At 40.5% G+C, this 24,193-nt stretch overlaps 1 protein-coding gene across 3 annotated transcripts in view; it reads right to left on the bottom strand.

Moving 5' to 3' along the window:
• Positions 1-21,805, bottom strand: part of XPA (XPA, DNA damage recognition and repair factor) — a 34,897-nt gene extending 13,092 nt beyond the window's left edge. For 2 of the 3 annotated variants that reach the window (XR_004350499.1, XM_032636059.1), the window contains exons 1-3: positions 21,506-21,805; positions 17,181-17,291; positions 1,681-1,786 (exon numbers count right to left, since the gene is read on the bottom strand). Coding sequence is in view for 2 of the 3 variants with exons in the window: in XM_032636059.1 (XP_032491950.1) it covers positions 1,681-1,786; positions 17,181-17,291; positions 21,506-21,677 (389 nt within the window). In the remaining variant the exon portion in view is untranslated. The remainder of the gene's footprint in view (positions 1-1,680; positions 1,787-17,180; positions 17,292-21,505) is intronic. The other variant, XM_032636058.1, reaches the window with a different exon arrangement.
• Between the last annotated feature and the right edge of the window lie 2,388 nt (positions 21,806-24,193).

Here is a 24,193-nt window from a genome sequence, read left to right as displayed (position 1 = left end):
AAATGGAGTTCACAACAAGCGAGCCAGTGTGACCAGAATGCTTAAAGTAAGTGATGGTGAGGAGTGATGGAAAATAAAGTCAGAGACAGGCAAGGGTCTTGTAAGAAATGGTGAAGACAATTTTATTCTAAATGGATTAGAAACCATTAAAGAGTTTTGAGTAAAATGCTATATGGAAAAGAGACTAACCGTGCAAAAGTGGGGGAAGAGGCCAGTTACAAGAGTACTACTGCAGTGGTCCAGGCAAGAGCTGATAGGTGCCCAGTCTAAGGCAGTAATAGTACAGAGGATGAGAAACGGATGGATTCAGGACATGGTTTAAATATAGACCCAAATGGATTTGGAATTAAACATGGGATAGAGAAACAGCCAGTGAATGAAGTTGGCCTTTACTGAAATGGTGAACACTTAGGAGGAGGTATAGGACAGGCGGTGGGGGGAGGGGGAGAGGAGTTATAATTGGGAATAACTTTAAGAAGACTAAATAATTTGGAAGTATACACCAAAGGAGGGGACAGGTAAAGTACATTGTACCAATCTATAATCGTCAAAGATGTTGGAAAAAACAAATAGAATGGAGGGCTATATTCCTAATTATGTTTACATAACTTTCTTTAAATTGATAATTAGGTTGCTTCCATTTTCTCATGGAAGTAAGGTTATATGTGGTAATTTAGTTCCTGAACACTATCTGTACTTTAAGGAGAGTGATAACACTGTGGGCCTTAACCACTGTGTGCATTAATGATACTGTTACATCACTGGGAATAGAGTTAATAATTCCAGTGGGTACCAGAACATTTCCCATCACAGATCTGATCATGAGACCAGAAACATCTCCCGTTCTATCTTCTAGGGATCTACTTAGCAACAAGTCAGTGGTGATGGCTCTAGATGTCTGCAGCAGGGACTCTGAAAAGGCAGGTCCACCAGGCGTGTGAGCAGTTGATCTGGGACTGTACGTACAAGAAGTGGGGACAGGGAACAGATAAGAGGGCTAAGTAAGAATCCAAGGTGGAATCTTTAGGTGTGAAAGACACCAACACAGGACTTGGCTGAGATAACCAGTAGGGACAGGAGAACCAAGTGGAGTGAGTAATATTCTGTGGTGATACAAAAAGAGATAAAGGCTAGGAGAAGAATAAGAATGACAGAAGAATGTGATTTTTCCTCATTTAATCTCTTCCCTGCCAATTCAGGAGAGTAGAAAATGAATGGAAAGAGGTGTTCTGAGTACCAGAAGAGTAGCTGGAGGCGTTATAACTTCCCTCCTCTCATTGAAGGTGCCAGTCCTCTGACCAAGGTATCAACAACACACACTAATCAAACAAAGAAACAAAGGGATCCTTAGGGGCTGGGGGGAGAGAACGGTTAGGAACCTGCTACTGAGAGATGGTTAACGCCCCCCGCAACCCCCCAGCAGAAAGGAAAAGGACATATTTATGGCAGAACCAGGGACATCCTTCCTATTTTTGTGGCATAACGTTGATAAGCACAGTCTTCCTGTAATTCTTTAGCAAAATGGAAAATACAGAAATTTTAGGAAACTCCCAAAACAAAAAACATATTTATGAAGAAAATATTAAATCCAAATGGATCTAATTATTGTTTTGCCCTAAACCTACAAGCAAACATTAAATTTTAGTAATTTAGAACATGCTCTGAAATAAAAATAAGTACCTGCAGTTATCACAAGTTGCCAAATCAAAGTGGTTCATTAGATAAGAATCCATAAATTCTTTACCACATTCTTCACATATAACATAATCAAATTCCATTACAGGTCCTAAAGAAAGGAAGATTAATTCTCTAAGTTGCCTTTTTTTGTGATTAGAATAGAGCCTCCGCTATTTTATTAGCTTACCAGCATGTATTTTATGCCTGATACAAACATATTTATGTAAAAGACAACATAAAACCTTGATTAAGTAATCTTATATTTATCTTAAAAAAAATTTTTAAGGAAAAAAGGAAATAACATAAAGGAAAAAATTATGGACTCACCCAGTATTTTTGAACTCAAACAACATGGAAAGTACTTGTATTACTTTTGTATTGCTGGTATAACAAATTACCACAAATTTAGTGGCTAAAATAACACAAATTTATTTTCTCACAGATCTGTAGTTTATATGTCTGACACAGGTCGCAGTGGGCTAAAGTCAAGGTGATGGCAGGGTTGCACTCCTTTCTGGAGGTTTTGAGGGACAACCTATTACCAGCCATTTCCAGCTTCTAGAGGCCACCTGCATTCCTTGACTCACGACTCCCTTTCTCCAGGGATGTAAGCTGGAGCCAGCAACTGCAGCTTCTTACATCACTATGGCTTCTTCCATAATCACACCTACCCCTGACTCTCTCCTGCCTCTCTTCTACTCTTAAGGGTCCTTGCGATTACACTGGGCCCAGCTGGATAACCCAGAATAATCTCCCCATCTCAAAGTCTTTAACCTTAATCATATCTGCAAAGTCCCTTTGGCTCTGCAAGGTAATAAATGCATAGGTTCCGGGATGGTTAGGATGTGGACATCTTTGGGGGCCATTACTTGGCCTACCACAGTACTGTTGAGAGTACAAAGATTAGTCTCAAGGCCAGAGGGAGGTGGGAGAGCTGCTTACAGATAAGGGAGATGGGCACCAACATGTAACACAGAAAACAGAGGCAACAAAGAATTCACTTTCAAATGGGAAACTTTTTCTCTCCCTCACCCCCAACAACAGAGTAAACAGCTTCCTCTTCATCTGTCTCAACCACTAGATTGGAAATCTCCTGAAGGCAGAGATTGTATTTAGTTTAGCTATATATCCTCAATACCCAGCACGGAAACTACTCTAGGCAGATTAAGGCCGGATTCTTTTTTTTTTCAAGATTTCAAATACCTAGCTAAGAATCTTTATCCTACAGAATTTTTTTTTCCAGCAAGTCTGAAGGTTTTACCCCTAAGTCTTTAGGATGATTGCTACTGCCAAGCCCCAACTCTGAGAACTGCCACAAGTCCCAGCAGGAAGAAAAATGGAGTTGCCATTTGTTCAACGTATTCCTATCACTGCCTTCCCTTACCTACTTCCAACACAAGAAGGTCAGTCAGTATTCTAGCACTCCTCAATATTACTAATCTCCACTCTTAACAAAAAAAATCACTCTTCTTTCTAAAATATTACAGGGGCATAGCTATGGACAAAAGGAAAAAGTGAAAATATAGTCAAAGTGGCATCTTCAAAAAACTGGTTACTGGAATGTGTTTGGATGGAGAGAAATGACAGTCAGAAATACCAATCAGGAGGCTACTGCACAGTATTATTAATCAAAAGCCATAAAGTGTGCATACGTTTTCCTAATGTTAAAAATGCCTTATAATGGAAATTTTTAAATATACATAAGGATGATTTTTCAACTCCATCACTCCCTTTACATTTACCATTTGGAAATTGCCAGTCTACTGTAATCAAGAGCCTTCCCCTCCCCGCTTCAGTCCTTCATTCACTAACACATTTATTATCCATATGGACTCATGGATTCCTATTATTTCAATGGTGTCCTTCATTATTTTAGCATTCAAATTGCCTGAAATTTGGCCAGTGGAAGCCCCTTCAAGCTGACACTTATGCCTCTGTAACATGCTTCTATCACTTTCTGAACACTTACATATTTTCTGGCATTACAAAATGTCCCAAGCTCATCTTGTAGCCATCCTGCCCCAACCCTGGAATCAGCTATTTCTCTGAAGGGCCCTGGTTCCTTTTAGTGGAGAACAGTATCAGCATCCAAGATCTGGACACCAGCTGCGCTCATTGCTACTGGGCTACCTCTGCTTCACGGCCATTTCTGTGAACAGAGCTAGGAAATATATGTATATATAGACACACACACAAATACTCATACATGTACTGTACACTTTTTTTGTTGAGATATAACTGACATAACATTATATTAGTTTCAGGTGTACAACATAATGAGTCAACAATTGTATATATTACATAATGATCACCACAGTAAGTCTAGTTAACATTCGTCACCATACGGTTACATTTCTTATCATAAGAACTTTTAAGATCTAGTCTCTTAGCAACTTTCAAATATGTAATACAGTATTACTGTTACCATGCTGTACATTACTTTCCCATGACTAACTGGAAGTTTGTACCTTTTGACTCACTTCAAACATTTCACCTACCTCCCTCCTCCTCCCCCTTCTGGCAATCATCAATCTGTTCTCTGTATCTATGAGTTTGGGGGGGGTTGTTTTTAGATTCCACATATAAGTGAGATCATATGGTATTTAACTTTCTCTGACTTACTTCACTTAGCATAATGCCCTCAAGGTCCATCCATGTCGTCACAAATGGCAAGATTTCATTCTTTCTTGTGGCTGAATAATATTCCTATGTATACACACACACACACACACACACACTTCACACTTTCTTTATCCATTCATCCATCGATGGACACTTAGATTGTTTCCACATCTAGTTATTGTAAATAATGCTGCAATGAACATGGGGGTGCATGTATATTTTCGAGTTACTGTTTACATTTTCTTTGGATAAATACCCAGAAGTGGGATTGCTGGATTATATGGTAGTTCTAAGTTTTTGAGGCACTTGCATACTGTTTTCCATAGTAGTTGCACTGATTTACATTTACAAGGGTTCCTTTTATCCACATGCTCACCAACACTTATTTTTTGTCTCTTTGATAACCACCATTCTAACAGGTGTTAGGTGGTAGCTCACCGTTGTTTGATTTGCATTTCCCTGATGATTAGTGATGTTGAGCATCTTTCCATGTACATACTGGCCGTCTGTATGTCTTCTCTGGAAAAAATGTCTATTCAGATCTTCTGCCCATTTTTTAATCGGATTGTTTGGTTTTTTGCTATTGAGTTGTAGGAGTTCTTTATGTATTTTGGATACTAACCCCTCATCAGATGTATGATTTGCAAATATTTTCCCCCATTCAGTTGGTGGGCTTTTCAAAGGTTTGCTCTGCTGTGCAGAAGCATTTTAGTTTGATGTAGTCCCACTTGTTTAACAGTTTTGCTTTTGTTGCTTCTGCTTTTGGTATCATAACCAAAAATATCATTGCCAAGACCAATGTCAAGGAGCTTTTCATCTATTTTCTTTTTTGTTTGTTTTTTATTTATTTGGTTGCGTTGAGTCTTAGTTGCAGCTCACAGGCTCCTTGGTTACGGCTCCAAGCTCCTTACTTGCGGCATGCAAACTCTTAGTTGTGGCATGCACGTGGGATCTAGTTCCCAGACTAGGGTTCAAACCTGGGCCCCATGCATTGGGAGCAGAGTCTTAACCACTGTGCCACCAGGGAAGTCCCCATCGGTTTTCTTCTAAGAGTATTACGGTTTGTCTTACACTTAAAACTTTAATCCATTTTGAATTATTCTGTGTGTATGATGTAAGACAGTGGCCCAGTTTCAATCTTTTGCATGTGACTGTCCAGTTCTCCCAACACCTTTTATTGAAAAAACTGTCCTTTCCCCTTGTATATTCTTGGCTCCTCTGTCATAAATTAACTGACCATATGTGTAGGTATATTTCTGGGTTCTCTCTTCTGTTCCATTGATCTATGTGTCGTTTTTATGCCAATACCATACTGTTTTCATTACAATGGCTTTGAAATATAATTTGAAATCAGGGAGCATGAGGTCTCCAGCTCTGTTCTTTTTTCTCAAGATTGCTCTGGCCATTCAGGGTTTTTCATGGTTCCATGTGAATTTTAGGACTGTTTGTCCTATTTCTGTGGGAAATTGCCATTGGAATTTTGATAGGGACTGCACTGATTCTATAGATTGCTTTAGGTACTATGGACATTTTAAGAATATTAGTTCTTCCAACCCAGGAGCACAGAATGTTTTTCTATTTATTTGTGTCTTCTTCCATTTCTTTCATCCATGTCTTATAGTTTTCAGTCTACAAGTATTTCACCTCCTTGGTTAAATTTATTCCTAGGTATTTTATTCTTTCTGATAAATGGGCAACTGTAAACAGGACTGTTTTCTTAATTTCTCTTTCTGATAGTTCATTAGTAGTGTACAAAAATGCAACAGATTTCTATATATTGATTTTGTTTCCTGCAACTTTGCTGAATTCACTTTTTAGTTTACATGTACACTTCTACATGCATACACATATACATGTTTTAGAAATCATGAGTTCACACTGATACTGGCAATTTTAATCCATCCCCACAGGGTTCTTTCTTGCCTTCTCCCATTCCATATTTGTATGTCCTTTCTTCTACAATGAGAACCTTGGCTCCCAACAACATCAAGAAATACATTCATCTGCATGAGCCAATAATACATCTAAACTAGTTTCAAAATTTCTTCACTCATACCACTCTATGAGTTCAGGAATTCTGTGGTTTTCCCCTTACCCCACCCACCTCAAATTGAGGATATACTGTCAAATACTGTCCTCATAAATCAATTGGACTAGTTCTTTCTGTCCTCCCCCTCTTCAACATGATCATGTTATTTCATTTGGAAAAATACATCCATTTGTTTATTTGCTTTTAGGTTGTTTACTCCTTCTATCAATGTTAATTTAACTTTTTTTAAGTATGTAAACTTTACCAGAAATTTACATACTTTTGGGTCAGTTACCCTACTGCTATGAATCAGATCGCTGGACAAAAGTTTACCTCCAAATATATTCACTGCAATAATAATTATTAGAATAGAGAAAAGAAATAAACAAAAGAGCTGCATTTAAATGAATCATGGTGCAGCCATCAAATGGAGTATTATGTAGCCATTAAAAAGAAAGTTCTGAAAGAATATTTAAGAAATGGGGAGGACTTCCCTGGTGGTGCAGTGGTTGAAAGTCTGCCTGCCAATGCAGGGGACATGGGTTCGAGCCCTGGTCTGGGAGGATCCCACATGCCGTGGAGCAACTGGGCCCATGAGCCACAACTACTCAGCCTAAGCGTCTGGAGCCTGTGCTCCGCAACAAGAAGCCACGACAGTGAGTGGCCCCTGCTCGCTACAACTGGAGAAAGCCCTCGCATAGAAACAAAGACCCAACACAGCCAAAAATAAATTAATTAATTAAAAAAAAGAAATGGAGAAATTCTCTTAACGACATTTTTATAAAAGAAAAATATTACATTCTCATTCACATATCAAAAACAGTCTCAAAGATAATACATCAAAATGTTTGTACAGGAAGTTACTGTTTAATGGGACAAAGTTTCAGTTTTGGGATGATGAAAAAACTCTGGAGATGGATGGTGGTGACTGTTACAAAACAACGTGAAAGTATAGTACTTAATGCCACTAAACATACGCTTTAAAAGGTTACAATTATAGGGCTTCCCTGGTGGCGCAGTGGCTGGGAGTCCGCCTGCCGATGCAGGGGACACAGGTTTGATCCCTGGTCAAGGAACCAAATTCCCACATGCCGTGGGGGCAACTAAGCCCGCATGCCACAACTACTGAGCTTGCAAGCCTCAACGAGAGAGCCGGTGTGCTGCAAACTACAGAGCCCACGCACCCTGGGGCCTGCACACCACAACTAGAGAGAGAAAACCCCCAAGCCACAACCAGAGAGAAGCCTGAGCACTGCAACGAAGAGCCTGTGAACCGCAACAAAAGATCCCGCATGCTGCAACTAAATCCCAACACAGCCAAACGAAGAAAGGAAGGAGGGAAAGGAAGGAGGGAGGGAAAGGAAGGAAAGGAAGGAAAGGAAGGAAAGGAAAAGGAAGGAAAGAAAGGAAAGGAAAAGGAAGGAAAGGAAGGAAAGGAAGGAAGGAAGGAAGAAAACAGAGGAGGAACCAAGATGGCAAAGTAGAAGAACATGCTCTCACTCCCTCTTGCGAAAACACCAGAATCACAACTAACTGCTGGACAATCATCAACAGGAAGACACTGGAACTCACCAAAAAAGATAACCCACATCCAAAGACAAAGGAGAAGCCACAGTGAGATGGTAGGAGGGGCGCAACCACAGTAAAATCAAATCCCGTAACTGCTGGGTGGGTGACTCACAGACTGGAGAACACTTATACCACAGAAGTCCACCCACTGGAGTGAAGGTTCTGAGCCCCACGTCAGGCTTCCCAACCTGGGGGTCCGGCAACAGGAGGAGGAACTCCTAGAGAATCAGACTTTGAAGCCTAGTGGGAATTGACTGCATGACTTCAACAGGACTGGGGGAAACAGACACTCCACTCTTGGAGGGCACACACAAAGTAGTGTGCACATCAGGACCCAGGGAGAAGGAGCAGTGACCCCATAGGAGACTGAACCAGACCTACCTGCTAGTGTTGGGGGGTCTCCTGCAGAGGCGGGGGTGGGGGGCGCATGGCTGTGGCTCACCGTGGGGACAGAGACACGGGCAGCAGAAGTTCTGGGAAGTACTCCTTGGTGTGAGCCCTCCCAGAGTCTGTCATTAGCCTCACCAAAGAGCCCGGGTAGGCTCCACTGTTGGGTTGCCTCAGGACAAACAACCAACAGGGAGGGAACCCAGCCCCACCCATAAACCATCAAGTGGATTTAAGTTTTACTGAGCTCTGCCCACCAGAGCAACAGTCAGCTCTACCTACTACCAGTCCCTCCCATGAGGAAGCTTGCACAAGCCTCTTAGACAGCCTTATCCACCAGAGGGCAGACAGCAGAAGCAAGAAGAACTACAATCCTGCAGCCTGTGGAACAAAAACCACATTCACAGAAAGACAGACAAGATAAAGGCAGAGGGCTGAGGGCTACGTACCAGATGAAGGAACAAGATAAAACCCCAGAAAAACAACTAAATGAAGTGGAGATAGGCAACCTTCTAGAAAAAGAATTCAGAATAACGATAGTGAAGATGATCCAGGACCTCGGAAAAAGAATGGAGGCAAAGATCGAGAAGATGCAAGAAGTTAAACAAAGACCTAGAAGAATTAAAGAACAAACAGAGATTAACAATACAATAACTGAAATGAAAAATATACTAGAAGGAATCAATAGCAGAATAACTGAGGCAGAAGAACGGATAAGTGACCTAGAAGACAGAATGGTGGAATTCACTGCTGCAGAACAGAATAAAGAAAAAAGAATGAAAAGAAATGAAGACAGCCTAAGAGACCTCTGAGACATTAAACGCAACAACATTCGCATTACAGGGGTCTCAGAAGGAGAAGAGAAAGGACCAGAGAAAATATTGGAAGAGATTATAGTCGAAAAATTCCCTAACATGGGAAAGGAAATAGCCACCCAAGTCCAGGAGGCGCAGCAAGTCCCATACAGGATAAAACCAAGGAGAAACACGCTGAGACACACAGTAATCAAACTGGCAAAAATTAAAGACAAAGAAAAATTACTGAAAGCAGCAAGGGAAAAATGACAAATAACATACAAGGGAACTCCCAGAAGGTTAACAGCTGATTTCTCACCAAACTCTACAAGCCAGAAGGGAGTGAGTGACATGATATACTTAAAATGATGAAAGGGAAGAATATACAACCAAGATTACTCTACCTGGCAAGGATCTCATTCAGATTCAATGGAGAAATCAAAAGCTTTACAGACAAGCAAAAGCAAAGAGAATTCAGCACCACCAAACCAGCTCTACAACAAATGCTAAAGGAACTTCTCTAAGTGGGAAACACAGGAGAAGAAAAGGACCTACAAAAACAAACCCAAAACAATTAAGAAAATGGTCATAGGAACATACATATCAATAATTACCTTAAACATGAATGGATTAAATGCTCCAACCAAAAGACACAGGCTTGCTGAATGGATACAAAAACAAGACCCATATATACACTGTCTACAAGAGACCCACTTCAGACCTAGGCAAACATACAGACTAAAAGTGAGAGGATGGAAAAAGATATTCCATGCAAAGGGAAATCAAAAGAAAGCTGGAGTAGCAATACTCTTATCAGATAAAATACTTTAAAATAAAGAATGTTACAAGAGACAAGGACACTACATAATGATCAAGGGATCAATCCAAGAAGAAGATATAACAATTATAAATATATATGCACCCAACATAGGAGCACCTCAATACATAAGACAACTGCTAACAGCTATAAAAGAGGAAATCGACAGTAACACAATAATAGTGGGGGACTTTAACACCTCACTTACACCAATGGACAGATCATCCAAAATGAAAATAAATAAGAAAACAGAAACTTTAAATGACACAATAGACCACATAGATTTAATTGATATTTATAGGACATTCCATCCAAAAACAGCAGATTACACTTTCTTCTCGAGTGCGCACGGAACATTCTCCAGGATAGGTCACATCTTGGGTCACAAATTGAGCCTCAGTAAATTTAAGAAAACTGAAATCACATCAAGTATCTTTTCTGACCACAACGCTATGAGATTAGAAATGAATTACAGGGAAAAAAACATAAAAAACACAAACACATGGAGGCTAAACAATACGTTACTAAATAACCAAGAGATCACTGAAGAAATCAAAGAGGAAATCAAAATATACCTAGAGACAAATGACAATGAAAACACGATGATCCAAAACCTATGGGATGCAGCAAAGGCAGTTCTAAGAGGGAAGTTTATAGCTATACAAGCCTACCTCAAGAAACAAGAAAAATCTCAAATAAACAATCTAACCTTACACCTAAAGGAACCAGAGAAAGATGAACAAACAAAACCCAAAGTTAGCAGAAGGAAAGAAATCATAAAGATCAGAGCAGAAATAAATGAAATAGAAACAAAGAAAACAATAGCAAAGATCAATAAAACTAAAAGTTGGTTCTTTGAGAAGGTAAACAAAATTGATAAACCATTAGCCAGACTCATCAAGAGGGAGAGGACTCAAATCAATAAAATTAGAAATGAAAAAGGAGAAGTTACAAAAGACACTGCAGAAATACAAAGCATCCTAAGAGACTACTACAAGCAACTCTATGCCAATAAAATGGACAACCTGGAAGAAATGGACAAATTCTTAGAAAGGAATAACCTTCCAAGACTGAACCAGGAAGAAACATTAAATATGAACAGAACAATCACAAGTAATGAAATTGAAACTGTGATTAAAAAACTTCCAACAAACAAATATCCAGGACCAGATGGCTTCATAGGTAAATTTTATCAAACATTTAGAGAAGAGCTAACCTAACACCCATCCTTCTCAAACTCTTCCAAAAAACTGCAGAGGAAGGAACACTCCCAAATTCATTCTATGAGGCCACCATCACCCTGATACCAAAACCAGACAAAGATACTACAAAAAAAAAATATTACAGACCAATACCACTGCTAAATATAGATGCAAAAATCCTCAACAAAATACTAGCAAACAGAATCCAACAACACATTAAAAGGATCATACACCACAATCAAGTGGGATTTATCCCAGGGATGCAAGGATTCTTCAAAATACGCAATCAATCAACGTGATACACCATATTAACAAACTGAAGCAGAAAAACCATATGATCATCTCAATAGATGCAGAAAAAGTTTTTGACAAAATTCAACACCCATTTATGATAAAAACTCTCCAGAAAGTGGGCATAGAGGGAAACTAACTCAACATAATAAAGGCCATATATGACAAACCCACAGCAAACAGCATTTCCTCTAAGATCAGGAACCAGACAAGGATGTCCACTCTCACCACTATTACTCAACACAGTTTTGGAACTCCTAGCCACGGAAATCAGAGAAGAAAAAGAAATAAAAGGAATACAAATTGGAAAAGAAGTAAAACTGTCACTGTTTGCAGAGGACATGATACTATACATAGAGAATCCTAAAAATGCCACCAGAAAACTACTAGAGCTAATCAATGAATTTGGTAAAGTTGCAGGATACAAAATTAGGTAAAGTTGCAGGATACAAAATTAATGCACAGAAATCTCTTGCATTCCTATACACTAATGATGAAAAATCTGAAAGAGAAATTAAGGAAACACTCCCATTTACCATTGCAACAAAAAGAATAAAAAACCTAGGAATAAACCTACCTAGGGAGACAAAAGACATGTATGCAGAAAACTATAAGACACTGATGAAAGAAATTAAAGATGATACCAACAGATGAAGAGATATACCATGTTCTTGGATTGGAAGAATATTGTGAAAATGACTATACTACTCAAAGCAATCTACAGATACAATGCAATCCCTATCAAATTACCAATGGCGGGCTTCCCGGGTGGCGCAGTGGTTGAGAGTCCGCCTGTTGATGCAGGGGACACGGATTCGTGCCCCGGTCCGGGAGGATCCCATGTGCCACGGAGCAGCTGGACCCGTGAGCCATGGCCACTGAGCCTGCGCGTCCGGAGCCTGTGCTCCACAACGGGAGAGGCCACAACAGTGAGAGGCCCGCGTACCACAAAAAAAAAAAAAAAAATTACCAATGGCATTTTTTATGGAACTAGAACAAATCATCTTACAATTTGTATGGAGACACAAAAAATCCCGAATAGCCAAAGCAGTCTTGAGGGGAAAAAAACGGAGCTGGAGGAATCAGACTCCCTAACTTCAGACTATACAACAAAGCTACAGTAATCAAGACAAGATGGTACTGGCACAAAAACAGAAACATAGATCAATGGAACAAGACAGAAAGCCCAGAGATAAACCCACGCACCTATGGTCAACTAATCTATAACAAAGGAGGCAAAGATATACAATGGAGAAAAGACAGTCTATTCAATAAGTGGTGCTGGGAAAACCGGACAGCTATATGTAAAAGAATGAAATTAGAACACTCCCTAACACCATACACAAAAATAAACTCAAAATGGATTCCAGACCTAAATGTAAGACCGGACACTATAAAACTCTTAGAGGAAAACATAGGAAGAAAACTCTTTGACATAAATTACAGCAAGATCTTTTTTGATCCACCTCCTAGAGTAATGGAAATAAAAACAAAAACAAAGGGGACCTAATGAAACTTCAAAGCTTTTGCACAGCAAAGGAAACCATAAACAAGACGAAAAGACAACCCTCAGAATGGGAGAAAATATTTGCAAATGAATCAACGGACAAAGGATTAATCTCCGAAATATATAAACAGCTCATGCAGCTCAATATTAAAGAAACAAACCCAACCCAAAAATGGGCAGAAGACCTAAATAGACATTTCTCCAAAGAAGATATACAGATGGCCAAGATGCACATGAAAAGCTGCTCAACATCACTAAGTATTAGAGAAATGCAAATCAAAACTACAATGAGGTTATCATCTCACACCAGTTAGAATGGGCATCATCAGAAAATCTACAAACAACAAATGCTGGAGAGGGCGTGGAGAAAAGGGAACCCTCTTGCACTGTTGGTGGGAATGTAAATTGATACAGCCACTATGGAGAACAGCATGGAGTTTCCTTAAAAAACTAAAAATAGAATTACCATAAGATCCAGCAATCCCACTACTGGGGATATACCCAGAGAAAACCATAATTCAAAAAGACACATGCACCCCAATGCTCACTGCAGCATTACTTACAATAGCCAGGTCATGGAAGCAACCTAAATGCTCATCGACAGACGAATGGATAAAGAAGTTGTGGTACATATATACAATGGAATATTACTCAGCCATAAAAAGGAACAAAATTGAGCCATTTGTTGAGACGTGGATGGATCTAGAGACTGTCATACAGAGTGAAGTAAGTCAGAAAGAGAAAAACAAATACCGTATATTAACGCATGTATGTGGAACCTAGAAAAATGGTACAGATGAACCGGTTTGCAGGGCAGAAGTTGAGATACAGATGTAGAGAACAAACGTATGGACACCAAGGGGGGAAAACCGCGGTGGGGTGGGGATGGTGGTGTGATGAAGTGGGCGATTGGGACTGACATGTATACACGGATGAGTATAAAATTGATGACTAATAAGAACCTGCAGTATAAAAAAACAAACAAACAAAAAACCAACTAATACTAAACTTTCTTTGGGTTATTTGTATGGAAGTATGTTAATATAAATGTTTTAGACATTACCTGAAATTTCTAAAAATCTTATATGTTCTGGTATAATGTTATAAGTCATAATTCTAGTTATTACTTTAAAATGTATATCTCAGAAATAACTAAAAAAAAAAAAAGAAAAGAAAGAGCTTTTAAGCTGCACCAATTGTAAGTAACTTAAAACATTAAAAAAAAAAGAGTCCTAGGAAGCAGAAAAGCACAGAGAAGCAACCAGCCTCTTCTCCATAGGCATCTAGCTTTTTACCAAAGGAGAGGTTCCATTGCTCCCTGAGTCAAGAGTTGCAGAAGCTCCACCCCAACCCCCCTTTCTGAGATCTCCCTTTGCAGTGTCCTAATCCACGGGGCCCCTCTCCAGTATGTATGGAGACATCTAAACTTTTATAAACCTAGTGAAGCCCATTTCCTTTCCTTTTCAAGCCCTTTCATCATTGTGACTGTCTGAAATTCTGCCAAGTACAGAAATTAGTGTCTGACTATAAAAAAAAAAAGTGATAGAAAATATTAATTACTCTCCCTGTTTTCTTCTACCCATAGAGGTCAACCACATAAAGTCATAAAAGTAGGCTCCTTGTGCAAAGGCACCTGCCCAAGGGGGCAAACAGGTGTCAAAATGCAGCCCATGATCACTTTTTAAGCCATGAGCCCTGGCCCAGGCTAAGTCAGCCCAGAGAAAGAGGGTCTTTTTCTAATTTCTCTCCCAAAGATGACACTGCGGAAGAGGTAATCAAGGATGTGACCACCGGTTAAACTGTGAGCTGGACCTGGGCAATCAGAGGCTCCTCACTCTCTCTTCTTCTCTCCTTGGGATGTACATTCTGCCCCATGTTCCCACAGTGGGAGCTGTTTCAAGGACACAGCCTTGAGAGCGTACGGTGTTGTTGAGACCATGTGGACTGAATATGCAACTGAACCCAGTGAAAGCTTCTACATATACTTTAAGATTTGGCGAGCGAGTGCGGAGATCTACTCAATTCACAGCCACCCAAGACAAGCCTCGTAAGAAAGTTCCCTTGCTTATTAAAACTGCCACCTACCAATCTGGAGTGCTCTCTTTCTTTAGCCTCTCCCTGCTTTCCCTGTATGGGGCCAGCTTGTGAATAAGAGACACCTTTTCTACCCTGCACAAATTCGTTACCAGAGTGCTAACTGCAAGCAGCAGCCCTACCGTCAATAACAGTATATGACACATGCCACATACATACCTCAGTCAAGCAGAAAGGCACTACAGTAGGTTCTCAATTAATGTTTGTTGCATGACCTGTTAAATGAACAGGGCTTTATAAGCCCGTGGTGGATTCAGGAATCTACAGAAAAACAGTTACAGTGAATCTTCATATCCATAGAATCATAAGGACTTTACAGGTCACTGAATTCAAGGCATTCCCTCCTGATACAGGGTTTTTCTACAATATCCTGCTCAAGTGGTCTCTCAATCTCTGAACCCCTCCAATGCTTTGCTATTTAGAGGCAGCACTCCACATGGTTTGGCTCACATGATGTATGTGCCAACACCCTATTTAGTGCAAAGTACAAGTTCATTATACTGGGTTGGAATCTCCCGCACTGTAACTGCTATCCACTGTTCCAATTCTCCCCTCCAGAGCAAATCGCAGTAAGTATAATCTGTCTTCCACAGAGGAATATGTCTTGCATTTGCAGGCAGCTGAAGTGTTTCTAAGTTAAACGTATCCAGTTTTGACAACTGTTCCTCACATGCCAATTTCAATATTTCCATTTTGACCACCCTGTTTTGGACATATACACTTGTCAGTAGCCCTCATAAAATATGGCACCCAATATATACAGTAGAATATTACTCAGTCATAAAAGAAACGAAACTGAGTTATTTGTAGTGAGGTATATGGACCTAGAGTCTGTGATACAGAGTGAAGTAAGTCAGAAGGAGAAAAACAAATACCATATGCTAACACATATATATGGAATCTAAAAAAAAAAGGTTCTGAAGAACCTAGGGACAGGACAGGAATAGAGACGCAGACGTAGAGAATGGACTTGAGGACACGGGGAGGGAGATGGGTAAGCTGGGACGAAGTGAGAGAGTGGCATGGACATATATACACTACGAAATGTAAAATAGCTAGCTAGTGGGAAGCAGCCACATAGCACAGGGAGATCAGCTCGGTGCTTTGTGACCACCTAGAGGGGTGGGATAGGGAGGGTGGGAGGGAGATGCAAGAGGGAGGAGATATGGGGATATATGCATATATATAGCTGATTCACTTTGTTATAAAGCAGAAACTAACACACCATTGTAAAACAATTATACTCCAATAAAGATGGTAAAAAAAAATAAGGCACCCAGGGGCTTCCCTGGTGGCGCAGTGGTTGAGAGTCCGCCTGCCGATGCAGGGGACACGGGTTCGTGCCCCGGTCTGGGAAGATCCCACATGCCGCGGAGCGGCTGGGCCCATGAGCCATGGCCGCTGAGCCTGCGCGTCCGGAGCCTGTCCTCCGCAACGGGAGAGGCCACAACAGTGAGAGGCCCGCGTAACGCATAAAAAAAAAAAAAAAAAAAAAAAAAAAAAAAAAAAAAAAAAAAAATAAGGCACCCAAACTGAAAATTAAGTATTTTAATCCTTCAGGTGTCAGCTTCTGAAAACAATAGTTTAGACACACACAAAAGAGAACAGGATTATTACCTACCTTGATGAATACACAACACTTCTAATGCTACAACCAAAACTGGAATAGCTTTTTTAAGCTGTTATATTCCACTACTGGCTTCAAACTTATGATCAAGTAAAACTATCTTTTTCAAAGAGTGTGAAAGTACCCTCATCCAGAGGATGCATGGATATAGATATATGTGATTTACCAGAACTTTAACCTTAGATAATAGTTATTTTATTATTTTTTTTATGCCAGACCTATCTTGTACTTTACAGACCACTTTTTTTCCTCTAAACATAAAGAAAAGACCTAAATTTTATGTCTTGCATTCAAGTCCCTCATTTCAGCCTTTCAAGATACTTTTAAGTATTTATTCTATCAGCCTACCTATTATAAAACAGGGAGCATCAAGTCTAAGTACACAAACCACATGTTAAATGAATCATTGCCAAATTTGTTTCATTTTTAATCTACTAGCAAAACTGCCATATTTTATCACTCTTATAAAGCCATTTTCTAGCATCACTTTGCAAAGAATTATGCATGTTACTCAAAATGACCAACCTAGGTATCTATTTTCTATTTTCTGAAAACACACTTTACCTGGTTGATGAACAACCTTTCCAGTTGTATGTTCTTCTTCCTCCTCCTCTTCCAGAATGAAGCCTCCTCCTGTGTCAATTATCTTCGGGGCTGCTTTTACATTAGCCACGCCTACAAAAAGTAAGAGTGGTCAACAAATGAACTAGGTAAGCCCTTATGTTCCCTTGTGCATAAACAGGAACTTTTAAAAATTTAATATATATCAAACAAGACAAGGATGTCCACTATTATCACTTCTATTCAACATTATAATGAAGGTCCCAACCACTGTACTACGGCAAGAAAACAAGACAAGCAAAAAGGCTGGAAAGAATTAAAACAGTATTCACAGATGATGTGATTATGTATACAGAATATCCAAAAGAATCAAGAAATAATACCTAGGAACAGGTGTGTAAAACCTCTATACTGAAAACACCACTAAGAGAAATCTAAGTCAATTCTCCCCAGATTTACCTAAAGATTCAATGTGATTCCATTCAAAACCCCAGCAGTGGCGGGGGGGTGGGGGGGGTGGGGGGGGGTGGGAACGCACGTGTGTGCGCGGGAGGAGTAATGGGAGCTGACAAGCTGATCTAACATTTATATGTAAATACAAAGAATACACAATAGCCAAGATAATCCTGAACAAAACTGGAGGATTTACACTACCAGATTTGAAGATTTACTACAAAGCTTCAGTAATTATGACAGTATAGTACTAAAACAAAGGGGCCAATGTATTGATAGTAGAAGAGAGAGTCCTGAAATAGACCTACACATATCTGGTCACTTAACTTACAGCAAAGGCTCCAAGACAATTCAGTGAGAAAAAGATAATATTTGCAATAAATGATGCTAGGATTTATGACAAAGGTACTACAAAACAGTGAGGAAAAGATGGTTATTTCAATAAATGAACTTTGACTCTACCTCATACAATATACACAAAACAATTTTTAAATGGATCATAGTCTTGAATGTAAAGGGTAAAAGGTAAAACAATAAAGCTTCTAGAAGAGAATATTGGAGAATAACTCAATGAACTTGAGGTATCCAAAAACTTCTTCAACATGACACAAACGTATTAACCGTAAGAGAAAAACTGCAAATTGAACTTGATTAAAACTAAGAACCTGGGCTTCCCTGGTGGCGCAGTGGTTGAGAGTCCGCCTGCCGATGCAGGGGACAAGGGTTCGTGCCCCCGGTCCGGGAACATCCCACATGCCGAGCAGCGGCTGGGCCCGTGAGCCATGGCTGCTGAGCCTGCCTGTCCGGAGCCTGTCCTCCACAACGGGAGAGGCCACAACAGTGAGAGGCCCGCGTACAGCAAAAAAAAAAAAAAAAAAACTAAGAACCTCTATTCATCAAAAGACACTATTATGAGAGTAAAAAGACAAGATACAAATCGGGAGAAGCTATTTGCAATATGTATATCTGACAAAAGACTCATCCAGAATACATAATGAAATCCTATAAACCAGTGAAAGACAAATAGCCTAACTTAAAAAAAGGGAAAAGACCTGAAGAGAAACTTCACAAGTGAAGATATGCAAACAGCTAGTAACCACATGAAAAAGGTCTCATCATCATAAGTAATTAGGAAAATACAAATTAAAACCATATTGAAATATCACCATTCCCACCAGAATACTCAAAATGAAGAAGACTGACAATACCAGGTGATGAGGGTGTGGAGCACCTGGGACTATCACACACGGCTAGTAAGATTTTAAATTCATATAATCATTGTTCGGCAATGCCTGCTAAAGTTAAAATATACATCTCCCCTATAACCCAGAATTCCATCTCTAGGCATGTACACAATAGAAATGAGTGCATATGTCTACCATATCAAAAATGCTCACAAATGTTTTCCTCATAACAGCCCCAAACTGGAAACAACCCAAATTTCCATCGAAAGGAAAATGGAAAAACTATGGTATTAACAACCTAAAAGAGTACTACAGAACATATAAATGAACCAACTACCAACACATGCAACAACACGGATGAATCTCTCAGGTATTATGTTAAGCAAAAGAAACCAGTTACTGTATGATTCCATTTATATGATGTTCAAAAACAGACAGTACTAATCAAATGGTCGGAACGATAGTTACTTCTGAGGGTGAATGGTTGACTAAGAACTGCCATTAGGGAAACTTCTAAGGTTCTGGAAGTGTCTGTACAGTATATTGATTGCTGTGGTATTGACATGAGTATTCACATAGGTAAAATTCAGATGAGTGCATTTTACAGTAATGTATGAATGTTATAACTAATTTTTTAAGATAAATTTAGTAGGTATTATCTTGCTTAAGTCTAAACTCCCCTTCTCTGGCCTCAATTTATTAAATAAAGGAATTAGAGTATAAGCCTGTTTCTACAGTTAACAGCAATTCTCATATTCTACTACATTGTCTGTCCATCTCTACATCCCTTCATTAGACTGAGTGCTTTCATCTCCGTAATTCTGAAAAATAGTTAAGCATTCCACGAATATTTACTGACTGGATAGAAATCAATGAATGTATCAGAATATGATTTTGATTTCATGAATAGTGTAGCAAATGATTAGAATGATCATTCATGAGTGCAGTAAGAATTAAGAAGGGAAGCTGGAGTAATCAAGACCATAATCTGAGCAGGATACTGAACAATGGTAAATCATGCCAAAAACAAAGCCCAATTTCTTTCTACTGCTATGCCTTGCTTTTTCCCCAGGCCCTTAGCACTACTCTTAGCAACACATTCTACTCAAGTTCTTCTCAGTTTTTTCATGGCATGTCATAGCACACACAGAAAATGAAAACTGTACAGTACGCTGAAATAAAAGTACTACAAAGATTAAAAATCTCAGCACCTACCCAACTCTTGAAGCACAGCAGGTTGTATACAATGCTGTAACACAGTTCAGTTCTTTGGCAAATACTAAGAATTCTAACAAAATATTCATGCTACCTTGCTTTCCGTTATCAGACATTTAGTTTAATACCACTTTATGCTCTATTTTGCACCCGTGTTCCACGGTCTTTTAGTACAGATCTAGAAACCTTTATGGAATAATGAATATGAATTAATCAATGCAGATGGACAACTTTTTGTCCTGACCCTAGAATGATTCAACTTGGCAAAGGAATAAAAGAAAACCACTATAAAGCAGAAAGGATGAGACCAGAACCATTAAAACTGGTTGTAATTTGCAGGTTCACTGTCAGTATGAATATCAAGACACGCAGCTCGCTCTTTTCACTCTTCCTTACTTCTGGCTGATGAAAAAGGGTAGTGGATGACACAGCTCTGACCGTGCTCAACTGCTCACGCAGTATGGATATAGATTTAGGAACACCTGTGCTTCACATTATAGAGGTGGTCCTGAAGAACCACATGTCAACCAAACTGTATTTCCCTGAGGAAAATTATTAGTTGACCCCACTGGAGAATTACATGATAGACACATACATGATAGGCAAAGAGAGAAATATAAGCCGCCAAGGGCTGCCCTAAGAAAAGGGAAAGATGAAATCCAAACAAGAATAACAGCCTTTCTTCCTATGGGTGAGAGAGATGCCTAGTATAGCAGAGGCAGCTGGAGAACAAGGAAAGGCCCCGAATCCAGGGTCAGATGACCCGAGTTCTAGTCCTGATTAACCTTTGCACTTACTGGGATGCACCTGAGCAAACCCCCTTTCCTTTTCTGATCCTCAGTTACCACCTCAGTAAAACACGGATACCAAACCCTGTCCTAATTATTTTCTCACATATCAGCCAATTTGAAAAACGTGAAGAATCAAATCAGCCAATTTGAAAAACGTGAAGCACAACAGGTGCCACTCTGTTAGCCCCACGAAGGCAGCAGCTAACGTCTGTTTGCTCCCAGCACGGAGCAAGCACTGCGACGGTTACGGAATATGCACTCAATCACCCTGTGTTAAATGGATGACTGAGGGAAGCTGGTGCAGGACCACTAGTTAAATAAGTTACAAGGTCTAAAAGCTTTACACAAAAACCACCCCTGGGACCGGTGGAAGCTGCAGGAAGAGAGCAGAAAGGGAGAACTGAGGCACTGGCTGGCATTTCCCGACGGCGAGGGCGGCTGCATTCCCAAGCTAAGGACCGCCCAGGAGCAGGGAGGAAAGGCCAGGGCTGGGAGTCAGGAGTCGCCCTGTGGCCTCGGACAGCCCGCTGTGACAAGGCCCGCTGAGCGGATCCCACCCCCACCCCCCGCACCTGGGACTGCGGGAGGGTCTGGGCGGAAACGCGAAGGGAGTGCACGCCACACCCAAGACGCTGCCCCTGGTCCGCAAGGAAAGAGAAGGGGCAGACGCCGCCCGGGCCCAAACCTCCGGTAGCCGCAGCCGCCGTCGCCGGGTAAGGCCGGGCCGCCAGCCGGGCCTGGCGCAGCATCAGCGCCCGCTGCCGCTTCCGCTCGATGCTCGCCCGCACCGCGGCAGATAGCTCCGCCGGCTGTTCTGAAACCGCCGGCTCAGACGAAGCTCCCCCGGCGGCCGCCATCTCTGTGCTCCCCCAAGGTCTGTGGCTCTAGCCCCGCGCACGCGCATTGGCTACCCGAAGCGTGCCCAAGGCCCCGCCAGCGCCGACACCACCTCCGCGCCTGCTCCACGGCTCAGCCTCCGACAAGAAGAGAGCCTGCGCAATTTGAGAAGCACGTGGGAAAGGGAGGGGCGGCGGGCGGAGTCTGCGCACGCGTCGGCGCGGGGAATATTGGCCGGCTTGTAACCCAGGGGGAGGGCCGTGGCGGAGATCGGTGATAGTCATCTTTAAAATAATAGTTTCGCTTGGTGGTTCAGAATATGGACTTTGGAGTCAGACTTGGGTTAAATCCTATCTCTGACACTTGCCATCTGCGTGACTTCAGCAAGTTATTTAACCTGAGTCCAGTTTCTTCAGTAGTAAAATGAGGATAATTACGGAACCACTTCCATGGTTGTTGGGAAGATTGGATGTAGCCTTTCAGCACAATGCCTGGCACATAAAAAGCTTTCAAAAATGATGGCAGGACTTCCCTTGCAGTCCAGAGGTTAAGACTCGGTGCTTCCAATGCAGGGGGCGCGAGTTCCAAACCTGGTTGGGGAACTAAGATCCCGCATGCCAGCAGCACAGACAAAAAATGTAAAATGAAATAATAAAATAAAATGGCAGCTAGTAGTAATAGTAGTGCCAATCAAGAGTGATCAATAGATGATTGGTCTGACTACTTACAACACCTGGCCTAGATTCGAAATGAGAGCGCCTGGGTTTAAACTCTCACTTGCTGTGACATCAGGCAAATGCAGCACCAGGTTCCCAAGGCTGGTATGCTTGAGCTCGGCTCTCTTCTTTTCCTTGGAATATTTCTTCAGTGTGGATGAGCTGCCACCAGGTAGACAGTGGGTTTGCATTTGGGCCAAATCCTGACTTCCCAAACGTGTGGCAAATGAAGCAAAAGAAACACTGCATGATTTTCTAAAAATATATGCTTTTTCTTTATTACAAATAAAACCTAACTGAAGCCAGAAAACATTAAGTTCTAATTACTACACATACCATTTGGGATTAGTTTTTAGAGCAAGCTGCCACACTGAGGTTTCCCACTAACATTCAATGATAAAAGTTTGAGAAGCACAAACTAGTGGCTCTAATCTATCAAATATATGTATATTTAAACTGGAGGACCTTATATAAAGCAGAGAAATGCTGAGCTCTTCTGGTTGAACTGGAGACAGAGACCTCAAGCCATCCCTACTCCCTTTCTCCTCAGATTCTTCTTGCTCCCCATCCTTTGATCTTGTCCAGGTGATAAAATCTCAAATTCTATATGACACCTAAAGCACAAGCAAGAAAAGAAAAAATTAGAGAAATTTAACTTCATCAAAATGGAAAACTTTTGTTCATCAAAGGACACTATCAAGAAAATGAAAAGACAGCTCACAGAATGGGAGAAAATATTTGGAAATCATAAACAGGTTTCCATGTTCCCTATCCAAAAGTAGAGCATTCCTAAGAAACCTTTTCTAAGCCAAAATGGCATAAAGCAAAGAAGCAATTACCTTAGGACACATCTTGCTAACGAATGCACACGCACAAAATAAATCGAGATAAAGCACAGATGCTCACAGACACAGTTCAAAGCTATGGCAGCTGGATGCTAAGATGCTGAGGGTAGTTCCCCGGGAAGGAGCTTGGTGGTGTCATTCTCTCAAAGCAAGCTGCCTCTATACTGCCTCATGCAAAACAAACTCGAACACTATTTTTGCTTTTCCCCTTTTCTCCTGAAAGCGGAAATCCTCTTCACATTTCTTTCTGTTAGCGAAAACAGGTACTAATGAAGGTCTTTTGTAAAAGCAAATTGAGATAAAGCAAACTTGAAAAGCGAGGGATACCTGTATCTGAAAAGGGAACTCTTACAACTAAATAACAAAAAGGCAAATAACAGTTTTTAAATGAGCTAAAGACTTAAATAGATATTTTTCTAAAGAAGATATACAAGTGGCCAAACAAGCACATGAAAAGAATTCATCATTAGTGAAATGCAAATGAAAAGCATCAGATCAAAAGTGAAGTGCGATACCATTTCACACCCATTACTATGACTAGAATTAAAAGGAAAAAAAACCCAGAAAATAACAAGTGTTGGCAAGGATGTGGAGAAATTGGAATCCTCATACATTGCTAGTGGGAATGTAAAACAATGCTGCCCATGGCAAACAGTTTGGCTATTCTCCAAAAAGTTAAACATATAGAATTACCATATAAGTCAGCAGTCTCACTCCCAGGTAGAATTCAAGTCCTGAAAGGTTGAAAACAGGTGTTCAAACAAAAACTTGCATACAAATGTTCATAGCAGCACTATTCACAATAACCAAAAGACTGGAACTACCCAAATGTCCATCAAATGATGAATGGATAAACAAAATGTGGTGTATCCAAACAAGGAATATAATTCAGCCATAAAAGGGAAGTACTGACACATGCTCCAACATGGATGAACCTTGAAAACATTACAGGGACTTCCCTGGTGGCACAGTGCT

This window comes from Phocoena sinus, chromosome 6 (genome assembly GCF_008692025.1).
Source record: "Phocoena sinus isolate mPhoSin1 chromosome 6, mPhoSin1.pri, whole genome shotgun sequence".
Taxonomy (NCBI): domain Eukaryota; kingdom Metazoa; phylum Chordata; class Mammalia; order Artiodactyla; family Phocoenidae; genus Phocoena; species Phocoena sinus.
Note: the sequence above shows the minus strand (reverse complement) of the source record. Positions and strands in the feature narration are given on the sequence as shown.